Consider the following 24,414-nt stretch of genomic DNA (forward strand, 5'->3'; position numbering starts at 1 on the left):
TCGCGCCCGTGTCGCGCTAAACATGCTCGCCCTCCCAGCCGTGGGGGTGTATAATGTGACGGTCAATCCCACTATTCGTTGGTAAAGAGTAGCCCAAGAGTTGGCGGTGGGTGGTGATGACTAGCTGCCTTCCCTCTAGTCTTACACTGCTAAATTAGGGACGGCTAGCACAGATAGCCCTCGAGTAGCTTTGTGCGAAATTCCCAAACAAACAAACTATTAATATTGTAAACACTTACTAATACTTTTTTCTGTATTAAAAAAAGGAAACGTTTAACATATAAATTTCAAACATATTTGCATTTACATGTAAATTAAAATATAGAAAAGCAGTTACCACGACAGATACATTTCATGTAACCCCCCGGAAATAAAATGAATAAATAGTTTTAAATTAGCAGTTTAACAGCATTAGTTGACGTTATAGTATTTTCACATACAAATCAAAGTTATTATTCAAAGTAGGCTGCTACACAACTACTCAAAGCACGTGATGAATACAAAGTTAGCACGTGAAATAGGTGGAAGGATATTTTTTATTGTTAAATCGTCCGTAACTCGACCTTGTTTTAGCGCAATTTTAAATGGAGGATCCCGACAGTTCTTCTGTATTGAAGCAGAAGTGTAAAGTGATGGTTTAGAAAATGAGCCTTTTCAGTTGATTCTTTTAAAATGCGCCAGTGTTTTTAGTACAACATGTTTATTTGAACATTAATTCCCTTATCGTGTTCTGTTTTTTAACTGTTGAAATGTTAACTTGATTGGTTGGTGAAATTTTTGTATATTTTATGACTAACGCTCCAGAACACGACCTAAAATGTTGCAATTTCTCATCTTTATCATCACTTCCTCAGTGCCATTTGCTTGTAAGTTTGTGTAATGTTAGTTGTAGAGCCCGCGTATTTACGTATCAGGATTGGATTTAGGAATCATTCTTTACAGAGAAAATATACATTCAAAATTCTTATTCCATAGCCAAAAAAAAAAGAAACTCCTGTCAAGATGTACCTTTCAAACGTTTCGTTTGAGATTGCATCCACTTATTGTGGATATATAAATATGTTTATTCGTTCAGTTTTCACTTGTATTGCGGACACCAAAAATCTGTGGCTATTGGACCTACGACTAACAGGACTTCGAAATGCTTGGCGATCACCTTTTTTTATCTCATTGTTTCAGAATAAATATAACTAGTTATCAATATGTTCTTTCAAAACCAGAGCTATATTACAACATATAACGTTTAGTTGAAACGTTATATGGGCTCGTATTTTAAGCATAACAGTTAATTAACACTAGCGAACCTTAATCCGTTACTTGGTATAGTAAGGCTAGTGTTTCATCATAACTTTTTAATAATTAATCTCATTTTAACTGTCGTATTATGTACACAGTTAAGATCGAGTTTCGTTGAATGTGGTGAAAATTGTCACGTAGTATAACTTGTATTAAATTTAACCGTCACATTATGGTTAAGTTCGATCTTCATTGTGTGTGTGTGAAACTGTAGTGAAATGAGTTGTCACATAGCGTATTCTATATAAAAGTCTTTTTTTTAAAATATGCCATGAACACTGCTGTGATAATTGGTTTGATTTTGACGAAACTTTGTAGAATGAACGGCAACTGCCTGCTATGCAGACACAAGTGTAGAGGACGACGTTTCGAAAGTCTTGAACACGAAAGGCGGAAGACTTTGTTTTTTTATTTGTTTTTGAATTTCGCACAAAGCTACTCGAGGGCTATCTGTGCTAGCCGTCCCTAATTTAGCAGTGTAAGACTAGAAGGAAGGCAGCTAGTCATCACCACTCACCGCCAACTCTTGGGCTACTCTTTTACTAACGAATAGTGGAATTGACCGTCACATTATAACGCCCCCACGGTTGAAAAGGCGAGCATATTTGGCGCGACCGGGATGCGAACCCACGACCCTCAGATTACGAGTCGCACGCCTTAACACGCTTGGCCATGCCGGGCCCCACAACCGGCAGTTGCTGTCCATTCTGTAAAGTTTCATTATGAATACTCTGCGTAAAGAATCTGTCAAAGAATGGTTTGATTTTGTTTTGTTTTTTTAAGTTAGCGCAAAACTTTGTAATTTTTCCTTTCAGTGGATTATTTCAAATAACACGTGAATATTTGTACTATGGCATGTGCATACATGCATGTGAGCCACTAAATATTTAATTGTTGTACATTTAATGTGGGCCACCTATACCTGTTTTCTGCTTTCCATAAATAATTTTATCGAAATGCACTCCGACGTCTTAGCCTGGCATGGCCAGGTAGTTAGAGCGCTCGACTAGTCATCTGTGGGTCACGGGTTCGAATCCCCGTCACACCAAACATGCTCGCCCTTTCAGCCGTGGGAGCGTCAAAAAGTTACGATCAATCCGGCTATTCGTTGATAAAAGAGTATCCCAAGAGTTGGCAGTGGGTGATAATGACTAGCTGCCTTCCTTCTAGTCTTAGATTGCTAAATTAATTGTATCCACGAGAACTATATTTTTACCATATTTAAATATTATTTAGATATCAGGGAGGATTTGTGTTTTTCTTAGCTAGAGTTAATACAAGTTTAACGTATGTTCTCCTTCAACATAACTGTTATAAAAATAAAAAAAAAGAGTTATTGTTTGGAATTTTTTTACCAGCATACCAGAGAAACAGATACATGTGCTGTAGATGTATAGATGTCGTCAGTGTAGTCTCAACATGTAAATATATATATAGAGAGAGAGAGAGAGAGAAAAAAAAAAAAAGATTTACCTTAGGTAACCTGTTTTTACCCTACCCTTGAACTCGTACAACATTTACTGATAACTTTCATTACCTAGGCAATTACTGCATCGCTTCTATTACATATCGTAAAACAACTGACAGTCATTCTTACCTAGATTATTCCTCCCATACTTCCCTTATTTTCAGTTCCTAAGATTATGTAATTATTGTAATGAAGTTGATGCTTTTACTACCCAAACACAGGAAATTACTTTTTCATTCGAATTAGGCAACTCTAAATTTCAAGTATCCACTACTGTCTTGAAAGCAGCTTATGACATTCGTGATTCGTTCTTTCGATCAGACTTGAGAGGTAATAAAAATCGCGTTTCTCTGGTTCTAACATATCATCTTCTCAGCTAAAAGCCGAGATAGCAATAGTGGAGAAATACGAGATAATCGCAGAGGATTTCACTGCCATGATATATCACACAGACGTAACACTAACATTCCCAACCTTTTGCATTTAAATCTAGTATCCATAAAAACCTAGATGCATCACTTTTGAATATGTAAACAACATAACCCAAATATGGGGATCGAACTCCAATTTCTGCATCTGTATATCTAACTATCTGATCTGTTGTATAATCTAGAAACGTTGTGTGTTTGTGCGATAAACAATTCGACAACATCTTAGCAACATCAGAAGGCCATCGTTGTGGACGCCACGTTAGTAGCCAAAAACAAAACGTCAATAGATTTTCTGTAGAATGGATTAAGTAGCCACACTCAAAAGAGAACACCTTTAAAACCAACTACTTCACAAATATAGTTATCTTCTCCAAAATGGCTTAAACTAACGTTCTCCTTCCAATATATTTAATCTTGTAATTTTTACATGTTTATAATTACCGGCTATTTACCTTTTAATTTCTGTGCCCTCTATCATATGCTTTCGAATTAGTACGTGTGAGGAAATCTTCCATCACTTCTAACAGATCAAACATAATTAACTATTCTAGAAAGTTGCAAGTCTTAAATAATCCCACTCTTTCTTCCTCATTTTCTGACCGTTCATCTCTTGCGTTCTTGCGGTCTGGATAACGCGTGTACTGTTGGGGAATGTTTATCTCATTCAGAAAGCTAACACTACAACATGGACGACATATACAATCAGCTTTGTGTAGTTTAGACATAAAGTACTTTATTCGTTCCCATCAGAACCAGAAAAGTCCAATCATCCCATTAGGTTTTGCAACAGTTTTTCACACTTTCTGCAAACAGATCGGTTTTCACTTTTATGGATTGCGAATTGCGAAAGCATCTTGAGGAAAAATCGACATATTTTCCACATAGTAATCATTCCATTCGATGATCAAGTGTATAATGAGCTACACGAACAGTTATTTTGATGGCACTTTCCGGACATGGAAATGTCTTTTATATCGATGAGCCTTTGACAACAGGCTACGTGAACTTTTGCCCTTGGAGACATTACAGTACCTTTGCCACATTTTCACTTGGCTTATTAACCCATACTTCTTCTTTGTGGCGTAGGGTGACGACATCTACCTGGGATTCAGAGAACTCTTTGCTAATATTGTGAAACTGAACATTCATTCAATGATGTAACATGTTATTATTTCAGCGCCTTAAAACGAAACCACAAATATATTATATTTTACTATATTATCCTAGCAGAGATGAGGTCTGACACGAAGAGAAAACAAATTAAAAAATTATAAAGAAATATAAAAATAAAAGATAAATTTTAAAATGTACATTTGCCGGAATAAATTACGAAAAACTTCTTGAATGCAACCTAAATAGAACAGAAGCTTGGAACTGAACTACATTATTTTTATTTGTACTGTCAGGTCTTCATTACTCATGATGATAAGTTAAATTCTCTGAAACAGATAACTGTATGCTTTTTTTAAAAAAAATGTCATTTTTTAAATTCATCTTAAAAACTGTTTAACTTTGTGTTATATTTTCTCAGAAAATTCTTTAGAGAAACTGTCGTCTTAAGTCAAACAGATCGTGTCGACCATATATAACTGATTTCCTAGATGTTTCGGTGCTCAAGTTTTGTCGAATTTTGGGCATGTTGTTCAACAATCGTTTCTGTCAAAAGCTCAGTTGAAGTATTTTTCAGTGGCTTTCTTGGACACTTGTACTTGAAACTTGTTTTTGTTGTCTTTCAGTTGGTAACAATCCGTAGATGTGGACACTCTGACTGTTTCTTCTTCATGGAAGTTGGTCGCTCAGCAGTAACAGGAGCGGGCGAGCTATGGATGCAAGCAGAAGAAAATTTGATTTCCCAGAACATGCACGAAACAATCTTAAAGTAAGTGCGTCTCTACTCTTAGAATTTTTTATCTTCTGCGACACAGTTTTAACTTAAAACTGGGAAGAAGAATAAGAACACAACTATATTTTTCTAATATCAAAATAATGTTTGCTAATTCAATATTTCTTGGGTTTTTATTCGTGTGAAAAATAAATTCCGCGATAAAATCTTAAAGAGATAATGTTGCCAGAGACGTTGAAAACATAAAATAAGATTCACTTCATTCACCATTTTCTATGTTGTTTTTTTTCGAAAGACGATATATTTGGATGTATTTAGATAACGTATAGCACCACCTGGATATATATACACCAATTTACTTAACACATTATACTTTTATCACTGAGGAGCAATTTAATAAGTATCTCAATTTAACGTAGACTGTCCTTAAGAAAAGCATTGTATGAAATTTCTGGAGAAACACCCCTGAAATTTCAGTTTGTTTTAGAGTTCTCAGGACTTTTCAGAATGAGACATCTCATTAAAGTTTTCTATATTGTCACAAATAAAGTAACATAAAGTACAAATCTTTAAACAATTTTATAATGTATGTTGTTGTTTTTTTCCATATCATTTGAAACAGTTACATGAAGTCCTCAAGAAATATTGAAAACTCTTTGCCAGTAAATCGTGTTAGAAGTTCATCTACCTGTGAAAACAGCAAATTTAGCTCATCTTGGAGATCATCTATCAGCTCGGAATGGACCTCCATTGGAACTTCTTTGGCTGATCTCTGTGACCATATTGTATCTCGAACATCAAAACCAAGTGAAAGCTGCAGTGAAGTTGGAAGTGTAAAGTGAGCTCTGCTCTTAATTTATCCAAAACAACTCATTGTTAACTTCATGCTGTTCTTCAGATCTTTCTTTTGTGTTACTTTCTTTAGGTTATTTACCATTTACTAGATTCTTTACTTGTATTTTTAAGATTATCTTGTCTTGAATAAATTTTGTTTGTTACTTTCAGCCTTGATGAAGCTTGTTCCTTAGGCAGTGTAACCAGTAACCTGTCTATAGATGCACCTGAAAATCATTATGTCTGCCAGACCTTCAGGTTTGTAACATACTTAACAAGAAGTAGCATCTGCTTATGAAACTCTGCTAGTTTTCTGTTATTTCCAAAATACCAGTGATGATGTGTTTCAGTTTTAATTTTAATCAAGGAAATGTAATTCCTTCAGAAAATGAAATTCTTTAGAAAAACAACAATTAAATCTTGTATTCTTATTATAGATGTTCCAGTTTTCCTTCAACAGAGTTTCAGGATGAAATATGTGAAGACTACCTGCCGATGGACCCACCAACAGGTACATTTTTATTTGGATTACATAATAATCTGAGAAAATCTGTACCTATTGAAGCTTTTGTTTTTTTAGATTACTGGTGATGGAATTCAGTGTTACATTTGCCTATTTCAAATTAGCTAATTCTCAGTTTTGCCCTTAGATTATTATTGTTAACTGTAATTGGATTAAACACAATGATTGGCCTTATGTGGCCAGGTGGTTAGGGTGTGCGACTCACAATCTGAGGGTCATGGGTTCCAATCCCAATCCAACCAAACATGCTCTCTCTTTCAGACATATGTGCATTATTATGTGATAGTCAATGCCATTATTTGTTGGTAAAAGAGTAGCCCAAAAGTTGGCAGTATGTAGTGGTGACTAGCTGCCTTCCCTCTAGTCTTACACTGCTAAATTAGAGACAGGTAGCCCTCATGTAGCTTTGTGAGAAATTGAAAAAACAAACAGAGACAGTAATGCCATACAGATAATTCTTTTTGGAGTGGGGTGGGACACAAGCAAACAACAAAGTACTTTTGTTATTAGTGGTGGATTAATAATAATAATCATACAAGCAATAATAAATGGGTTACCTTTTACTTTTCATTCAATTAAATTTCTGCTGTTAATAAATTAACTTATTGGTTTCCAGTACAAACAAATAGTTCAAAAATGTTTAATCAGATGTTTATACAGGTGTTTGAGTTTATTAAATCAATGTATTGACAGCATTAGGGGATTGAGGGGTGCCCATCTGTGGCAATATGGACATGACTCCACTATTTGAAAAGAATTTGGTTGATTTAGTATTATTTAAAAATCTGTCAAATATTTATAAAGTATTGGCATTGAATGGAATAACACAAATTTCCATTTATGTATGCCTGGTGTGGCCAGGTGGTTATGGTACTTGACTCACAATCTAAGGGTCAAGGATTCTAATCCCCATGTCACCAAACATGCTCATTCTTTCAGTCATGGGGGCATTATAATGTTATGGTCAATCCCACTATTATTTGGTAAAAGAGTAGCCCAAGAGATAGTGGTGGGTGGTAATGAGTAGTTGCCTTCCCTCTAATCTTTCACTACTTTCACATAACTTTCCACATAATTCAAAACAAACAAGCAATTTATATATCTAAAGGACAAGCTTTACCCTTCTAATAAATTTGAAAATTATATATTCAAGTTTTTTTTTTTAGTTTAGTTTGAATAATGAAACTTTACCATCATATACTTTTCTATAAGTACAGTTTCTAATCTGGTATGATGATTTCTGTCTCCACATTAGCTTGTTATATTTCAATACAGTGGAGCGAAATCGCTTAAGCCGCTGTAGCAAGTCTTGTGAGCGAGGATTATCGCGGCTCACCGCTAATTTAAGAACGTGTAAAAACGCGGCTTACGAATTTAATCCTGGCTTTATAACTTCAAGGGGATATTTAAAAAGGATTTGCTTTAATTTGGGAAATAAATAAAATATATTACAATAGAAATCGACCGTTAATTTACCTTATCCGCTCTCGATGTTAGCTTTATGGAGGCCGCCATTGTTACCGAATCACACCTCTCCATACATTAAAGTTAATCCGCGGTAAATCCGTGAAAAAAGTGATCAATAATTTAAGTATGATTTTTAATTCGATAATCCGATATAATGATCACGCAATGGCCCGGATGAGGCTACTCTGTGGAGCTGTTGGCGACTTCGGCTTTTCAGTCACAAAGGTTTAAGCCGCGGTTAAGCAGGTTGACCCTCCAAATACCGCGGCTTAACGGCGCTCCACAGTATTTTAGGATTAGTGTACTTTAATAGCCTTACAAAATTGCAGGTATTTGAAACAAGGTTGTATTTAGTATTTTAATATTTTTTTTTCCTAACTTGGTTGGCTAGTTGCAAAATGGAATACTTTTGTTGCAAGGCTAGTTTTAGTGGCAAAGGGTACTTTGGCATTTAAAAATTTTGAATTTTTGTATTTGGTGTACATATGTTGCTTAAAAGATCATAAAACTTAGTAAAACCTGTTTTTAAAAATGGTCCAATTTGTTAAAAAATGGACTATAAATCCATTTTCATAAAAACATGCAAAAACAGGACTTTGAAGGGTAAAGTTTTCCACTGTAGTAGTAAACAAAACCTTTAACAAAAACCTAGTTAATTGGTAAGTATATTTGGAAAGCTGTAATATTCCTATTTTGGTTCCAATAATATGGTGATTTTATTGGAAGGTTTAAATAGGAAAATATAAGACAGAAAAACCTATAAGAAATTTGTATTTTCATGTGTGTTAGTTGTTTTTTTTAGTCTATATTTTCTTGAGAACGGACTGGGCAAATTAAAGTAAGTTAATTGGAATTTGTTAGGTAAAACTATATTTAAATAATTCGTTGTTTTCTGTTTTACAAAATATATTTTCAAATCACAGAAATGTATTAAAATTAGTTACCATTTCATTGTAAATCTTAGGATGGTTGTACACCTACTGCTATGTGACAGACAGACAACAGTCACTCATAAAAAAAGCAAACTGCATTGTCTGGATTTGTAAAATGCTTTCAAAATTTACCTTAAAAGCCATTATTAAGAAACGAGTATATCTCTTGGTGCTGTTAGCAAGATGATAAATAAAGATATCAATCTGAAGAAGACATAATTCCAAAGTTTCATCAACCCTTGAAATCAATGACTGTTTTTATGAGAGAGATGACCAAAGAACCCAAAGCAGAAAAATTCATTGGGCTTTTATGCCTTAAATTTGAATTTATCATTGCTTAGAGGTCATAGACCTAAAACGCTATTGTTACAAAGCATAATTTGTGAAAAATAAAATCTTCAACAATAGTATATCAGGCTTCATATTACAAAAGTGTAAATGACCATCCATAATCTAGTATTATAAATTTATTTATAATTACATTTGATTCTGATGTAAATCCAATATATTAATATTTCAAATCATTCTTTTTTGTTATGATTTCTTTCAGAAGCTAAACATAGTCTTTCAAAACCAGTGACACAGAAAGAAGATGGAAATGTTTATATGAACATGGATAGAACATTAGAAGAAAAGTGTGAACTACCAAAAACATCACCATTTAATTTATCAGTTGCTCAAGAAGGATATATGGAAATGAATCAGCTAATTTCATCAGTGTCTTTGGGGGAATGTGAGTATTGTATGCAGTATATGTTTTTATTAACTGTTATACACAGAAAATTTTAGTATTAATAAAAAACTAGTGATACTGAATTGCAGAACCTCTTTAAAACAATGCACACAAAGCAAACTTGTAAATATGGCATGAAAACTTCAAGTGTTTCTTATAGTTGTACTTCCTAAGATTACAATGTGCAAGCATACACAGTAAGAGAAGGACAATCAATAGAACAAAACTAAGATAAGAAAGGGTTGTACTAAACTTGATGTGAGGGTTAAAAAACAGTGGATGCAATTTAACATTCATCCAAAATTGTTCCATAAAATGATATACTGAGTTATCAAGCAAATATGCTTTTAGTTTCTTTCCAGGAAAAATCTAATAAACCATTTGGTTTTTCAATAATCTATTTTGTAATTCTTAACAGTGTTTTAAAATCATTCATTCCAAAGTAAATCTTAGTACTTCATATTCTTATGATGATATTTTAAATAACATCTGTTCCTTTCTCTTAATACTGTCTTAAACCATTTCTTTCCAGACATATCTTGGTACACCAGCTCCTTTATCCCAAGTCTGGAATGTATGTGTTTTACATATGGACCTCACTGGATGTTTAGACACATTTTTACAAATTACTTATGCATTAAATTGCATAAATTTTAAACTTTTTACATTTTGTCAGAAAAATGACTTTTTTTCACTTCAAAATAATGCACAAATTTTTAAACATAGTTGACAGAAATTTTTCAGTATTAAATAATTGTTTTTTTTGGAACCTTTAAAACTATAACTTCTGGAAGTATATACAAGTGTTGTTACTTTTTCTCTTATAGTTTTTCATAAAAAATATGATTTCTTGATTTCTGCAACAGGCAGCAACTACTTGGAAATGGAATTTCCTGTCAACCTAAAGAGAATCCTGGCAGACTCTTCTTCAATAGCAACACAGAACAATGAGAAATTTCATCTTGATAAGGTAAATATTGAGCATTTTAGCCCAAAAGATATGAAAAGTTAGTAATATGAAAGATAATAACTGTGTTGGATTTTTTAATCCAAAGATTTTTTAACAAAAAATATTTATTTGTTTTACAGTCAATACTGTAACTTCAAAAGCATACTGTATTGTTTTTGTAATACTTTCATGCCAAATGTTTTGAATTTGCTGTTTAATCAAATAGCTGGTAAATATATCAGAACCTAAATATATAAGAAAAGTGTGACAAGAAAAAACATTTTTATTATTGTTTGATATCCTTTATTATCATTGAGTTGCTGCTTGCCATCTTAAAGCAAAATAACTTATTTTTATAACAATATTATTTCAAGTATGAAACTTGTACATCTTTTTTGTGTGCGTGTGACTTTCTTATAGGTTACATCATTCTTTCTGCCTCATGATTTGGCCACCTTTAAACAACAGGTATACTATGACAGTCATATTATTTCTTGTATCCGTAATAAACATTTGACGGAATATTAGATTCAAATTTGATAACTAGTAGGTTTTTGTTATTTGGTGATATGTTAAGATACACATGTTTTAACAACAGTAAAAATTGTATGCAATTTCATCTATCATGTTTGAAATACTTAAAAATCTGAAATTATCAAACACCCATTCTTTCTACAAACTTAATGATATAAAAACGTTTACCATTAATAAAGTATCTGGTTGTAAACTAACCATTCTTGGTCATCAGTGTGAATACATTAAAAAAGATTCCCCTGCCATATAATCAGTTGTAGTTATATGAATAAAAATAATGTTGTTATTGAAGCGCCCTGATTGAAATAATGATTCACACTCATCTATATCTAAAAATGTAGAACAATCAGTTATGTTCACCTGTTTAATAAGAATATTCTGCCTTTGATGAGCTGAGCTTAAAGTTGATTTATCATTCACAGTTATAAATCTACTAAATATTGCAATAATGGAATAAGAGAAAACACTTGTTTACAAGATAATATAATGGATGCAGTAAAAAAAGATGGACTTAAACATGAGTGTAAAACAAAGAATGAAAAGTTTTATTTCTTATATAAACTTGAACCACCGAGGCTTACTGTGTAATTTACTTGAATTCTGCTATTATTTCTGTTATTTTACTGTCATCATAATGTTTAATATATGTATTTATATTTTATTTTTACGTGTTTTATGTATTTTTATTGTAAGATTTATTTTGCATTATTAGCTTAGTAAATGGATTCATCACTAATCTAAATTGCCTAAACTTGCTCAACATAACAACTGTAAATACCACTAAAAAAAATGATTACTCAATTCAATTCACTTGTTGTAATGCTTTCTGTTATTGGGCAGGTTCCTTAGGATTATCCAGTAGAAAGCATAATCAAACCTCTAGAATGGTTAGATTAAAAAACGAAACAAAAACAGAGACTATAATGCATTATAAGCAAGAATAGTAAAATAACACTATTCATTTCTGGGCTAATTCTTAGCTTTGATCTTTGTAGCTAGCTTTCATTAACTAGAAATTAATAATGTAAACTAAAAAACAAATTACTTGATATAGAAATGAATTATGAATACAACAGTATTAAACAGAGTGAAATGCAGGGATAAATAAAATCATAAGATAATCAAATTAACAAGAATAAACGACTAATAAATACAGCATAAATGTTTTTAAAACTGAAACTGATCACAGGAGAATAAAGAAAAATGAAGCTAAAAAGATTAACAGTAAAATAAAATAATATTAACCAAAATAAAATGAAAATTAAAACTTGTTTAACCTCAAAGCACAAGTTAAAATTTAAAACGAGATAAATACACTAAACTCAACCTTAATTAAGCACGAAACTGAAAATAGCAAATATTAATATTAAATAGTTTACATTAAAATTAACTTAGTTAAAATACAATAAATTAAAAAACAAAATGATACAAAAAATTCAGAATCATAAGAAACTATGCATACTACTTAGACCTAACCAACCATAAGGTATTAAAATGATAATTAAATAAAAATGAGAAAATAAATACAGTAATTACCAGTGAAAACTGGCCAGTTACATATTTTAAAATTTAGTGCATAACATGAAGCACTCAAGATAATTAAAGTTAATACAGATAAAGACAATTAGGACAAAATAAGGCCTGACTGAGGTCAAAACATAGTTATTTTATAAAAATGAAAACTAACCCAACTCAAATAAAACATTAAAATCTCATATCAAGTTGCACTTACAAAATAATAATCCACAAAACAAAATAAATCTGGTACAACATCAAATAATTGAACAAAAGCTACATAAACACACACACACACACACACACACACACACATACACAAAAAATTGAGATACATTTATCATACATCTGGAGAGATGACAGAAGGCAGTCAAAACCCATATGCACTTCTTCCATTTATTCCTGATCTTTTGGTTTGGTTTGAATTTTGTGCAAAGCTACTCAAGAGCTATCTGCACTAGCCATCCCTAATTTAGCAGTGTAAGACTAGAGGGAAGGCAGCTAGTAACCACCACCCACCACCAACTCTTGGGCTACTCTTTAACCAACGAATAGAGGGATTGACCGTCATATTATAACACCCCCACAGCTGAAAGGGCGAGCATGTTTGGTGTGATGGGGATTTGAACCGGCAACCCTCAGATTGTGAATCGAATGCCTTAACCACCTGGCCATGCTGGGCTAATCTTTAGGAGGACTGCTTTGGACATGTATACAACATTTTTATGTAGCCATGCTGTAAGTTGCTGGATGCTTGGGCTGCCCCTTTTCAGCATCTCATTTCCATGACTACTCTTTAATCTATAGCCTGGATCTGGCAGTATTAGCTTCATATCTCAGTCTCCTCCACAGTCAATAAGAAAGAGGTCACAAAGTACTTTGGGATGTAATTCTTCTTTCTGACACCAACCTAGAAATAAAAACAGAAGAGTGTGCAGAAACTTTTTGAAATCATCAAAACAAATGACCTCTTACTAAACTGTAATAATGACCCCAACATCAGCCATGTTTTGCAAGGTCTATTCACTATTCATACATTTGATTAGACATGACCTTTACCTATAATCCTGTCACTCACTGACATAATTTCTATCACATTTAATCCTTTTTCTTTTTAACAAGATATAAACCTTATATTCCTTAGTACTGATCATACCTGAAGAAGACAGACTAATGTTTTGTCATAACATGTAGTATGTTCCACTCTCAATAAAACTTTTCCTTATGCTTTTAAATCATTGTTTGTCTTCCTATTACCACAGTCAGGTATTTATAAGCCATAGGTAGAACAACTATCAGGAAGGTGATGATTTGTCTGCCAGTTGGATTTTTTTACAAGCACTAACCACTATCACTGAAAGAGTTTCTTGAAGTTGCACAAGGAAAACAAGTGTTTTTATTTTTCACCTTTTCTTAAACTTCTGGGAAATCTTTTGAAGATAAGAGACTTTATGGTTCTATTAGAGTTAGTCTCCACTTTCTCTGGTATTAGGGCTGATTCACAGTATTGTTTGGTACTATGAAAGGTCAAGGTCAAGAGAAGCTTTGCTACATACATAGCTGGTCTCCTGTTGCAGAATGAGTCAGGTGTATTCATTTAACATGAGTTTTCTTCCACTCTTGTCTAGTTACTAAAGCAGGACTCCATTTCCAATGGTTAATTTATAAGCAGTTCCTAGGATGATTGTATATATAAGTTTGATAAAATCATAAAATGTGTTATTCAACAAATTTCTTTCACCATTTTAACTAGGAAGTTCAGTGATCAGGTTCAAAACTGCAAGGTCTGTTCTGAAGTAAAAGCAGTGAGTAGTCAAAGATTGGGGATTTTTGTAGCAAATGTTAGGAATGAAAACTCCAAGTCAGCTCAGTCTATGATAGATTATAAGTTCAGCTATAAGAGTAAGGTTAACAGTTACAGCTAATCAAACCACAACTCATTGTTTTCAAGGAAAATAGCATTAATCTAGTTTTAGCTCACATGGTGAAAGAGTCATCTTTCTTCTGTAAGCATACACTATTCCAAGCTCTTTAGTGTCTGTTTCATTGATATTTAATGGAATACTACACCTACAACTATGTTAGCTAAACCCTTGAATATGCCATGCCCCTGACTATGGTTTTGTTGATTAATATAAAATATAATTCACTTAACATGAGTTTTCTTCCACTCTTGTCTAGTTACTCAGGCAGGACTCCATTTCCAATGGGAAAGAGATAGTAATAAATTAACATGGTTCATTTATAAGCAGTGACTAATGCTTTCAACTGTAAATGTTTCTTAAGTTGTTCCTTCATATCACCAAGTTTCCTTCTGAAATGAGTTAAATATCCAAATAAATGAGTCACATTATGACATATTTCATAAATAAAGTGGAATGATGCTATTACATTACAAATAAACCTAGTAATCATAAAATTCTTATAAAATCACTGTCATACATATAAAAAATATTAAGATAAAATATTCAGGTGTATCTGCAAAGTTCAAAAATCTTTTATTTCTAAAAATTAAATTCATTTCTAAATCAGAAAACACTAGAAAACAGTAAGAATGTAATGCTTTCTTTCATTTCAAGTAAAAAAATAAACATGGTTTCAAAATCACAATTGTAAGATATTAATTGACTAATAGCAATAAAAACCAGTGGGTTCATGGTTAACCATGTTTCTCACTTTGTATAATGGCAGCTATTGCAGTAGCTTTGTGCTTCAATTTTGGTGAAAAACCATGAGGTTATAAGCACTTCTGTTTTGGACTAAACCAAAATCAAATTAACACAGAATACACCATGTTTATATTTCATAGTATAAGTAATTATTGCCTTTACTGAATATAATATAACCTAAGTATATGACCCATTGTCTCTCTCATGATATACAGCAAAGGCAAGTAGAAAGTCAACCTCATGTCCTTTTATTATCATGGTATGTACCATGTGGTGCCAAATCCATTGTTGTCCAACCAGCTATATGGGTACAACTTGATTGTCACTCTTGCAGTGATGGTAAAGGCAGATATTTGTTACCATTGTCTCTGTAACTGCTATGCAGCTTAGGTACCATCATTCCTTGAGGAAGGTCTTACATTTTCACCATCCATAAACATTAGGTCAGTAGCAGAATACCACATTGCATAAGGATACAGATGTAGTCTTAGGAAATCACTAAGTGTGGCTTGTCAGACTGACCCTTTACCCAGGAAAGTAGCTGGCTGCTACATGTGACACTTGTGCAGTCTTCTTGGCATTTTCATCAAAAATACACATTCCATGTCTCTCTTAATCACAGACAAACCCTGCTCAGGGTCTAGCAGAACCTGGTCTAGCCAGTGAATCCATTAGTGTTCCATCAAAGTTGTCAGTAGTTATCACTACTGTGAACCAACATTCTTCCCTTGTGTTCCTGCTTACTGGAGCCAATTAGCAGAGGTTGAGAATTTTCTTTGTCTTTCAACATCTTGGTCCCAATTATAGACTGATAATGTGGGCATAATTATTACCATAACTACTAGAAGCCCTTGGGCCTAAAAGGGTCTCTTCTACTCTTCATACCACTCTACTTAAGTTACAGTTTACTCTTCACCATTATAAGTTGTATGTGGTGTTGGAAAGCCATGACTGAATGAAAAAAACAACAATTTTCAAATAAACTCTGCAAAGAAACATCCTAGCTTATGACACCAAACTTGGCTGTTGTATTGTTAGGTAGAATTGAAATTGACAGGTTAAGTACTAAGTATTTCAATCCTGGGAAGATTGACAAGACTTGTTTTTGACAGAATGAAATTAACACACATTACTAATAGGAGACTCAAAAACAAGTTTAAAATGAAGAACATAATCTCTAATTCATGCATAAACATTGACTATCAGGACGTGATGGGATCTTGGCTGAGTACTAACATCTAGTGTGGCTTCTCTGGTTGTTGTAGCTGGAAAAATGATAGGCAACTTCTTCACACAATGAAGACTGTAAACAGAGAGGATTATGTCTATATCACACTTTCAAGTCATAGTATAATAATACTAGTGTAGTATTCTACAGTTCCAGATTACCTTAAGTAGTAACTTCCTTATATATAGATCTGGGGTGATTAAATATCAGTGCATATTTAGTTGATAAACTTTTGTACCACTTCTCCACTTTGATATGATCCACACTTCAGAAGAGAGGTCATAAGCATATTAACCTAATGACTAAAATATATATTATTATTCAAAAACCATATTTAAAAACACCATTCATGGTCATTTTTGTTTAAAATGTGCTATTATTGAAGAGCCCTATTTAAAAAACACATCATTCTTAAGCACCTATGTAATGAAGAAAAAAAATCTTTATTAAAATAAAGCTGCTATTCTTGTTTATAGGTTTGATGATAAAGCTAATGCATTAACTTGATTTTTTGGAACAATGTGGCTGCATGTAAAGTACAGTGTATGAAGAAGCACATCTTGTTTCATGAGTACTGCAATTTTACAGAAAAGACTAGATTATTAAGTAATTTATGCTACTAAAGAACAACTGTTTCAAATGTCCACTTTTTAAAAACATTTGATATTTAAAAAATTGTTTAAGTTATAATATTTCTCACAGTTGGAATAATTTCATATTTTATTTGTTTTGTTCTACTTGCAGAAGCATTCCTCCAACCCAAATATGAAAATGCAATGTGAATCAAATCCCTTTTCTGCAGTGTTAAGGGATTATGAAAAGTGTAGATTTACAAAGAAGTCTCAAAGTGCACCTACACTTGTGACAAAAATTAAGGATAAGAGCAAAACAAGTGAGAAAAGAAGTTTCAATAAAAATCTTGAAGAGATAGATTATTCACAAAAACTTCCAAGCATAAATTCTAGGTTAGCAAGTAATGAAGCTCATGTAGACCAAATTCATGATAACCAACATGTAACAACAGCAACAGGAAGACCCACACCCCTTTCAGTACTTCTGAAACTTGCTAAAAAACAAAATAGTACCATTCCTTTTTCTCTTTCAAAATTTAGAAAATCTTTAAAAGCAAAGGAAATACCAACTTTATTCAAAGGAAAAAAAAGCCAAAGTGCAGAAACTATCACTAAAACACAAACATCACAAACTTTGTTTAAGTTCAATGGCAAGATCGCTGATAAGCATACATGTGTTTCTTCAACCCAATGGGAACCATCTAATGATTACCTTAATATGAAACCTGGATCTCATCAGACATCAGATTACACATCCATGTCTAAAGATGGAAATATGAATGCAGATTCTACAAACCAAGAATTACACAATGGTTTAAATTATTTTCAAAACACCTCAGACTACATGACAATGGACAGGCAAGAAACTTTAGTTAAAGATAAACATCTGTTTCAGCCTTTGTATGTATCAAAATGTATGGGATTCAATGAAAATAAAAACATGAGTTTTGAAATGAATAAATCATGTATCATACCTCAAAAAGAAGATGACCTGTCAGATAGCTTAAAAAGTTCCAAATCAATGTCATTTAGACTTCTTCCACTAGAAGACAACCAGAAATTAAATTATCGTAACATTTTGCCAACCACAAAATCAGGTTTTTCCACATTTTTTGCACAGAGTAAGAGTGCCAATTTATATCATTTGTCAACAAATGGCAAGAATGGTGAAATCAACCAAAAGAGTAATCAGAACCCGCTGAGTGAAACACTGGATAATTATTCTGTTTCCCAACAGGATTTGCCTGATATTCAGAAGCACCCCAATAAATTATTGCAGGTTTCTATACCTTCTATAAACAGCCCTCTAGAAGCAGCAGAAGGAGATTATGTTTTATTGTCATCAAAAGAATCTCCTAATCATGAGAAAATGAACTTTCTGAGCTCATATCAGTACTCTGTAATACATTCCTCTCTGTACAATGGATCTTTATCTGACTGTAACATAGGCCACTCACCCATTTTTGGAAGTAGAAATATATATGATGGGCTGAAAAGTGAAAAAAACACTTATTCTGATGGTGAAGATATCCATACATTGTTAAGGAAACAGAGGTCTATTTCACTAGATAAATCTCTTAATCCAACAATAAAGACTTCATTGCACCACAAAAAAAGTTCCTACCCAGCATTATCCAACTCTTCCATCAACAAGTCAGCTTCAGACTTATCACTGGGAATAACTGAAGCTAATTCTTCAATTCAATGTCCAATTCAGAACAGTCTAACAGACATGCCAAATCCAATACACAACTTAAACTCTACCAACTTGGAAAGAAAACCTCAACCGGTGAAAAGACAAGTCATTTCAATTGAAGCTATTAAATCTGGTGATCATCATCTCCCAGAAGATTCTCAACCACCTCAGCAAAGTCCAGGATTAAACCTTAACTATGCACTTCTTGATTTAACACCAACTGATTCAGACAAAGAGAAAACTCAGTCACTAAGAAGCACAACTTTTCAAACCCCTACTGTTCAATCTACACAAGAAATTCCTCTGTCTTATGCTCAGATTGATTTCACAAAATCTGAAGGTTTAAGAAATATCTCGCATGGCTTAAGAGGTGGGAAAGTTTGAAACTGAAGTGATATCTAGTGTTGTCAGATATTAGTGTTGTATAATGTTAAATTTTATCTCATTCACTACTTGTGGTATATAAAGGTGAACTGAATATTTCTTCATGGTATCAAATGGATCTACTAAATGAAAGGAGATTTACTCAAGATATCACCTACTGAGGGGCACTAAGTCTCTTACTAGCAGAGTCAATATCAGATGAAGGAATGATACTTGATGTAAAGTGAAATGCTAAATGAACAGTCTTTACTAAACACTTTCACTGAATCACTAAACTAACTACTGACGACCAAGATGTGCCAACTCTTCAGTGACATTCACTCAATACAAGATTCCTTAGTTCCCAAGAAACTTAGTATTTGTCCAGAATAGCATGTTGTGCTACCCACATAACTCATTATTCTCATTATAACATTGGTGAGGCAGTAACCTCTGTATGTCATCTAAACAAACCATTGAAGGACACTGCTGCTAATATTTTTACAGAATGTTTCATTAAGCAGTGCTCCTCACAGATGGTAACAGGTATTGCCTACTTCAAGAATAACAAATGGACAAGTCAAAAATCAAATGATTTTTAACCTACTAGAAAGAATTAACTTGGATTGGCCAAAGTTAAATTTAGGGGTGCACTCCTATAGCACCAGTTCTGTGTGGAACCTATACATATTCAAAACAAAGATTAATTTTGGATACATTTTACAACACATGACATATTTTTATTATTCAGTCTGAACAAAACATTCCTGTACTTTGTTCTTGGATTGATTTAACAAAATCTGAAGATTTCTGAATTGCCTCACTTCACTTAAAAGATCGGAAAGTTTGAAACTGATGTGATATCCAGTGTTACATCATCAATTATTATGAAATGTCAAGTGTTATTTTGTTCACCAGCCAAGCCCATGTTCATTGACTTGATATCTAGTTTGTCCCTCTACTACTTTGTGGTGGGTAATGGAGAATATATGTAGAAGAATTAGATGTGTGTGGGGGGGGGGAATATTTTGAGCACAAATTATGTGATTTAATTACATAAGGGGATGTAGGAGTAATCTCACTTTACTGAATGTTTAATTATATATCTTTGTGAAAGACCATAATAAAAGCACAAAAGTATGCTTTGAAGATTTCTGTAAAATATTACTTTTTTCTCTTAGTTGTGTGTCCATATTTTTAAAATCATATGGACTTAACAAGAATTTGTTGTTGTTTCTGTAAAACTTTAAGACACATGTTGAAGTAATTAATGTATATATGCTATTATAGGACTCTCTGCTTAAATCATTTTAATTTGTGACACTTGTTATAATACTTAATTTCTTGCCCATTTATATGATTTATGGTTTTTTATGTTATATGTTCTTGTTAGTAGAAATCCAAATTTTTGTTATAATTCATTCTGTGTGTATATATGTGTATATGTATATATATTTACATAAGCTTGAACTATAATGTTTATTTATAAATATTATAATGTTCTTGCAAGCAAACAAAAACAGGGTAAAAAAAGGAATTAACATGTTTATAGAAATGTTATTGACTAAGCTTTGAAGTACAAATAGTCACTTAGTAAAGAGCAATTTAAAATGTATAGAGTAAATGACTAACAAACAAAAATATAGTATAAATACTTTTTAAGTAAAAAAGTATTTACAATGTTCATATGTGAAAGCTAATTTTTCAATCTAAGTAAATTAATATTAAATTAGATTATTTTTATGGAATTATACATTTTAATATCTATGGGTATATATACAAACATATGATACTTTATTTATAGATATAACAAAGCTCTATATAAAACAAAACATAAGTTTTTATGAATAAATAAGTTTATCTTTTTATAATGCTAAATCAAGTCCACAGTTTCATTGTAAATGTTACAGAAGAAGTTATTATTAATTGTTAATATTGGATTAAAAGTAAAGAATAAATGCACAATAGAAATTATATATATTTCTTAAAAGCTCTATTTTTTTGTATTTGAAGACTTTCTAATAGATTGATCATTGTTAACATTGGAATGTTAAGTGCTACAAGTGTTGCATCAAAAGAGATGTGTATTGTATTCTTCAATGGCATGTATTGTTTTCTAATACATTTTACTGTATTGATAAAGGTACGAGTGTAGTAAGGTTTCTATTGTTCTGCCACTTCAATAAGAGCAAATGCTGTGCCTAAAGGAACAGTTTAAACAATACTGAATGCTGTCCCTCTCTGCTATGTATAAATTACAATCTGTGTATGTAAATAATGATGCTTATTAATTAAGTAAATTTAACAAAGCAGTTCAACTATCCTTTATTCTGATGATTATTAATTACGAACAATAATGATTGCATTTTTCATAGGTGACTGGCAGTACACTGGTTCTGTCTTTAGAAGTAGGAAAAAATAATAGTGTAAAAAAAAAGAAAAATAGGTATAAGTGTAAGGTATAATGTACAACAACTCACCAATGTTAACTACAGAATACACATGTCTTATGAAATGTAATGAAAACTGCATAGAACAGTTAAAAAATAACTGCATTTTTTAATGTTTTAACTGTGACAGAAGGTACAACTAGTGTATAAAACCATGTCATTCCCATTTAATTATTATGTAAATCAAGTTAAGATGCAAATAACTAGTCATTCAGCCTAGACTCACAAATTAATATCTGATAAAGACTGATTTTCTTCCTTTCACTTCAATATAAAGTAGGGGTTTGAAGAACAACAAGGATAATCTTGCACCAATATTTCATGCTCAGTTACAATGTTGTTAAGGTCACAGAAAGTCCTAAATACTTTTCTGACAGAGCTATTTCCAGAACATTTCTAAAGTCTGGAATCCCTGATAGGATATTTGCATCACCTAAGAGCATTTCATACATGCTAGATAGAAGTAACATCTAATTATAATGCATACCACTCCATTCAGTTCATATCCACTATACTATAGTGGGAGTGGAAATTATCATCCATTGTACCAAATGCACTGATATATTACAGCATGAAAAAGCTGTAGGATGTGATCCCTATAATGTCTGGCCTTAACAACACATTTCTACAGAAGGCAGAGGTTTGCATGTCCACCAATGCTTGTTCATGATTACAACATATTGTCAACATTGGTATATACATGTGTGTCTGTGACATTATTCTACATTTAATTAGGGTTGGATCTGGTTCCAGATTCTCTCTCTAAAGGAGTATGAATTCAATATCTGCTGAAAGCCACAGTATGACTGTAAAATAGGAGAATATTGCCCGTCATATCAGTGATCCGCTGGAAGTACTTTGAACACCACTGCCAATAACATGGTTTGTTTTGTACAATGAGTGGAAAACTTGTAATGAAGTATTTAGTATATACACCAGCTTTATGCTATTTGTTTTTTACTTATTATACAATGACTTAACATTCTATTGTAACTGAAAACATCAGATTTAGTCTTGAAGCAGATATTAATGCAAAATTGACTGATAAGGGTTTTAATTGAGGGTGTGCCTTGTTTAGGTATTCAAGCAACTGTAACATTGGTGTGGAAGCAGTTTCACAGCTTCCTTTATGTAAATAAGCTTTTATATGTGCAATATCTCTTCTTATGAGTGAAACTTTGAAGTGTCCTTTATGAAGTCTAGGCATGAACAACTTAAGAATATTTAAAAGCCACAGATGCAAATCTACTGAAATGATTAAACAATTACTTCAGTGACTTCCCTTTCTCTAGTACTAAAATGCTTACCTTTGTAACATACACTAACCCCCAAAATGTTTAAAACTGCAAGGAATAACTTCAAAATGTATTCCATAATGCCTCATAGGAACAGTATTTTTCTCAGCCCTGCAGATATGGCTTTAAGCTTTGAGATTCACTTCAAATAAACAACTAAGGTAAGATTGTATGAGACAAATATATACAGACAAGGCTGAATGATTGCTGATTTACATATCAGGTCACATAACTAATATGTATAACAATGAGCTGATGAAAGTGCTGGCATTGTGGTTTTGCCTTGTCACACTTTTAGCTATAATATTGCAAAATTCAGTTATTCTTTGTTTTGTATTATGTAGAAGTAGAAAAGTATTATGTACAAAAAAAATAACAATGCATTAAAAACAGAATACATGTTCTGTTTAATAACAGTGGTTTTGACTTATCATATCTGTAATATTTCATGTTCCAATCATCCTTTAATTATTTTGTGCAATGTTTAACAACTAAGAGTAAAATAATGACAAGTCATAAATTCCATCTCAAGGTACAATTCATCACAGAAGCTACAGAACCTTCAAAAACATTGTTTTTTATATTAAGGTAAAAGTATCTGATATTTTCTATTAGGCATGTGCTTTTTTTTTTCTAACATCAGTAAAGGAACATTGGTTCAAGTGCAAACTTTTAGTTATTTTAATTTGGTACTGTTAAAGAATACGTACACATTTTTTATATTTCCTTGATTGTTATGCCTGATTTGAAGAACTTAAAAGGTTTACACAGTATTTATGTATTTGTTTATTCCTTTGTGAATGGTTTAAATAAAATTTGACCAAATCTCTCCTTCTTATCCAAGATTGGGCATAAGGAAAACAAAATATTTGCATCTATATGTATAAATATTGTATCCATCAATGAGCTTTCTGGAAACTTTGCCATCCATGTTTAGTTTAAAATATTTTTGACAAAGAGTCTATTTCATGCAAATTTTGTATGTTTTGGAGCTGTATTTGTATATTTGAATTTTCATTATTTTTTAATAATTAATTATATCTGTAACCTGAAGTTTAAAATCTAGTTTAATCTTATTGTATTAACCCATTATAACATATTTGGTGTTCAATCCAGACTATTGTGTTAAGTAATTCGAATTTTCATTACTTTTGAATAGCTAATTATATCTGTAACCTTCAGTCAAGTTCTAAATGAAGTATAATTTTATTGTTTTAACTCATTGTAGCAATTTGGTATGCATTTCAAAATATTGTGTTAATTAATGTTATTCAAACCGTGTTTTGTTGGTTTCTTCAATGTTAAGATTTTTGTTCCTCAAGATAATGCATAAAAATATCTTTCTGCATATGCCAAGTTCGGCTACAACGTTCTGTTTTGATCCATTATTAATTAATGAGATCTAAGGATTTCGGCCTTGTAGTACGTAGTGACAAAATATTGTGTGAAAACTTTTCCTTCTTCACAGGTTCATTGTCTTTTACCGAGATAAACATTTTTTTAATTTCTAAAGCGCAGATAGCCCTCGTGTAACTTTACGCGAAATTCAAAACAAACCAAATTATGAGTAAAAATATCATTTTTGTTGTTTACTTAAATTGAATATATAATTATCT

General features: G+C 32.2%; 1 protein-coding gene across 7 annotated transcripts in view; it reads left to right on the plus strand.

Annotated features, from left to right (window-relative positions):
* The window catches only part of LOC143249549 (uncharacterized), a 103,545-nt gene extending 82,338 nt beyond the window's left edge, over positions 1-21,207 (plus strand). For 6 of the 7 annotated variants that reach the window (XM_076499582.1, XM_076499585.1, XM_076499588.1 and 3 more), the window contains 8 exons: positions 4,932-5,074; positions 5,661-5,876; positions 6,044-6,130; positions 6,310-6,383; positions 9,345-9,527; positions 10,394-10,497; positions 10,897-10,944; positions 17,167-21,207. In XM_076499582.1, the coding sequence (XP_076355697.1) occupies positions 4,932-5,074; positions 5,661-5,876; positions 6,044-6,130; positions 6,310-6,383; positions 9,345-9,527; positions 10,394-10,497; positions 10,897-10,944; positions 17,167-19,074 (2,763 nt within the window). In that variant the 3' untranslated portion in view covers positions 19,075-21,207. The remainder of the gene's footprint in view (positions 1-4,931; positions 5,075-5,660; positions 5,877-6,043; positions 6,131-6,309; positions 6,384-9,344; positions 9,528-10,393; positions 10,498-10,896; positions 10,945-17,166) is intronic. The other variant, XM_076499586.1, reaches the window with a different exon arrangement.
* The last annotated feature ends 3,207 nt before the right edge of the window (positions 21,208-24,414 follow it).

Source organism: Tachypleus tridentatus, chromosome 4, assembly GCF_004210375.1.
Source record: "Tachypleus tridentatus isolate NWPU-2018 chromosome 4, ASM421037v1, whole genome shotgun sequence".
NCBI lineage: Eukaryota > Metazoa > Arthropoda > Merostomata > Xiphosura > Limulidae > Tachypleus > Tachypleus tridentatus.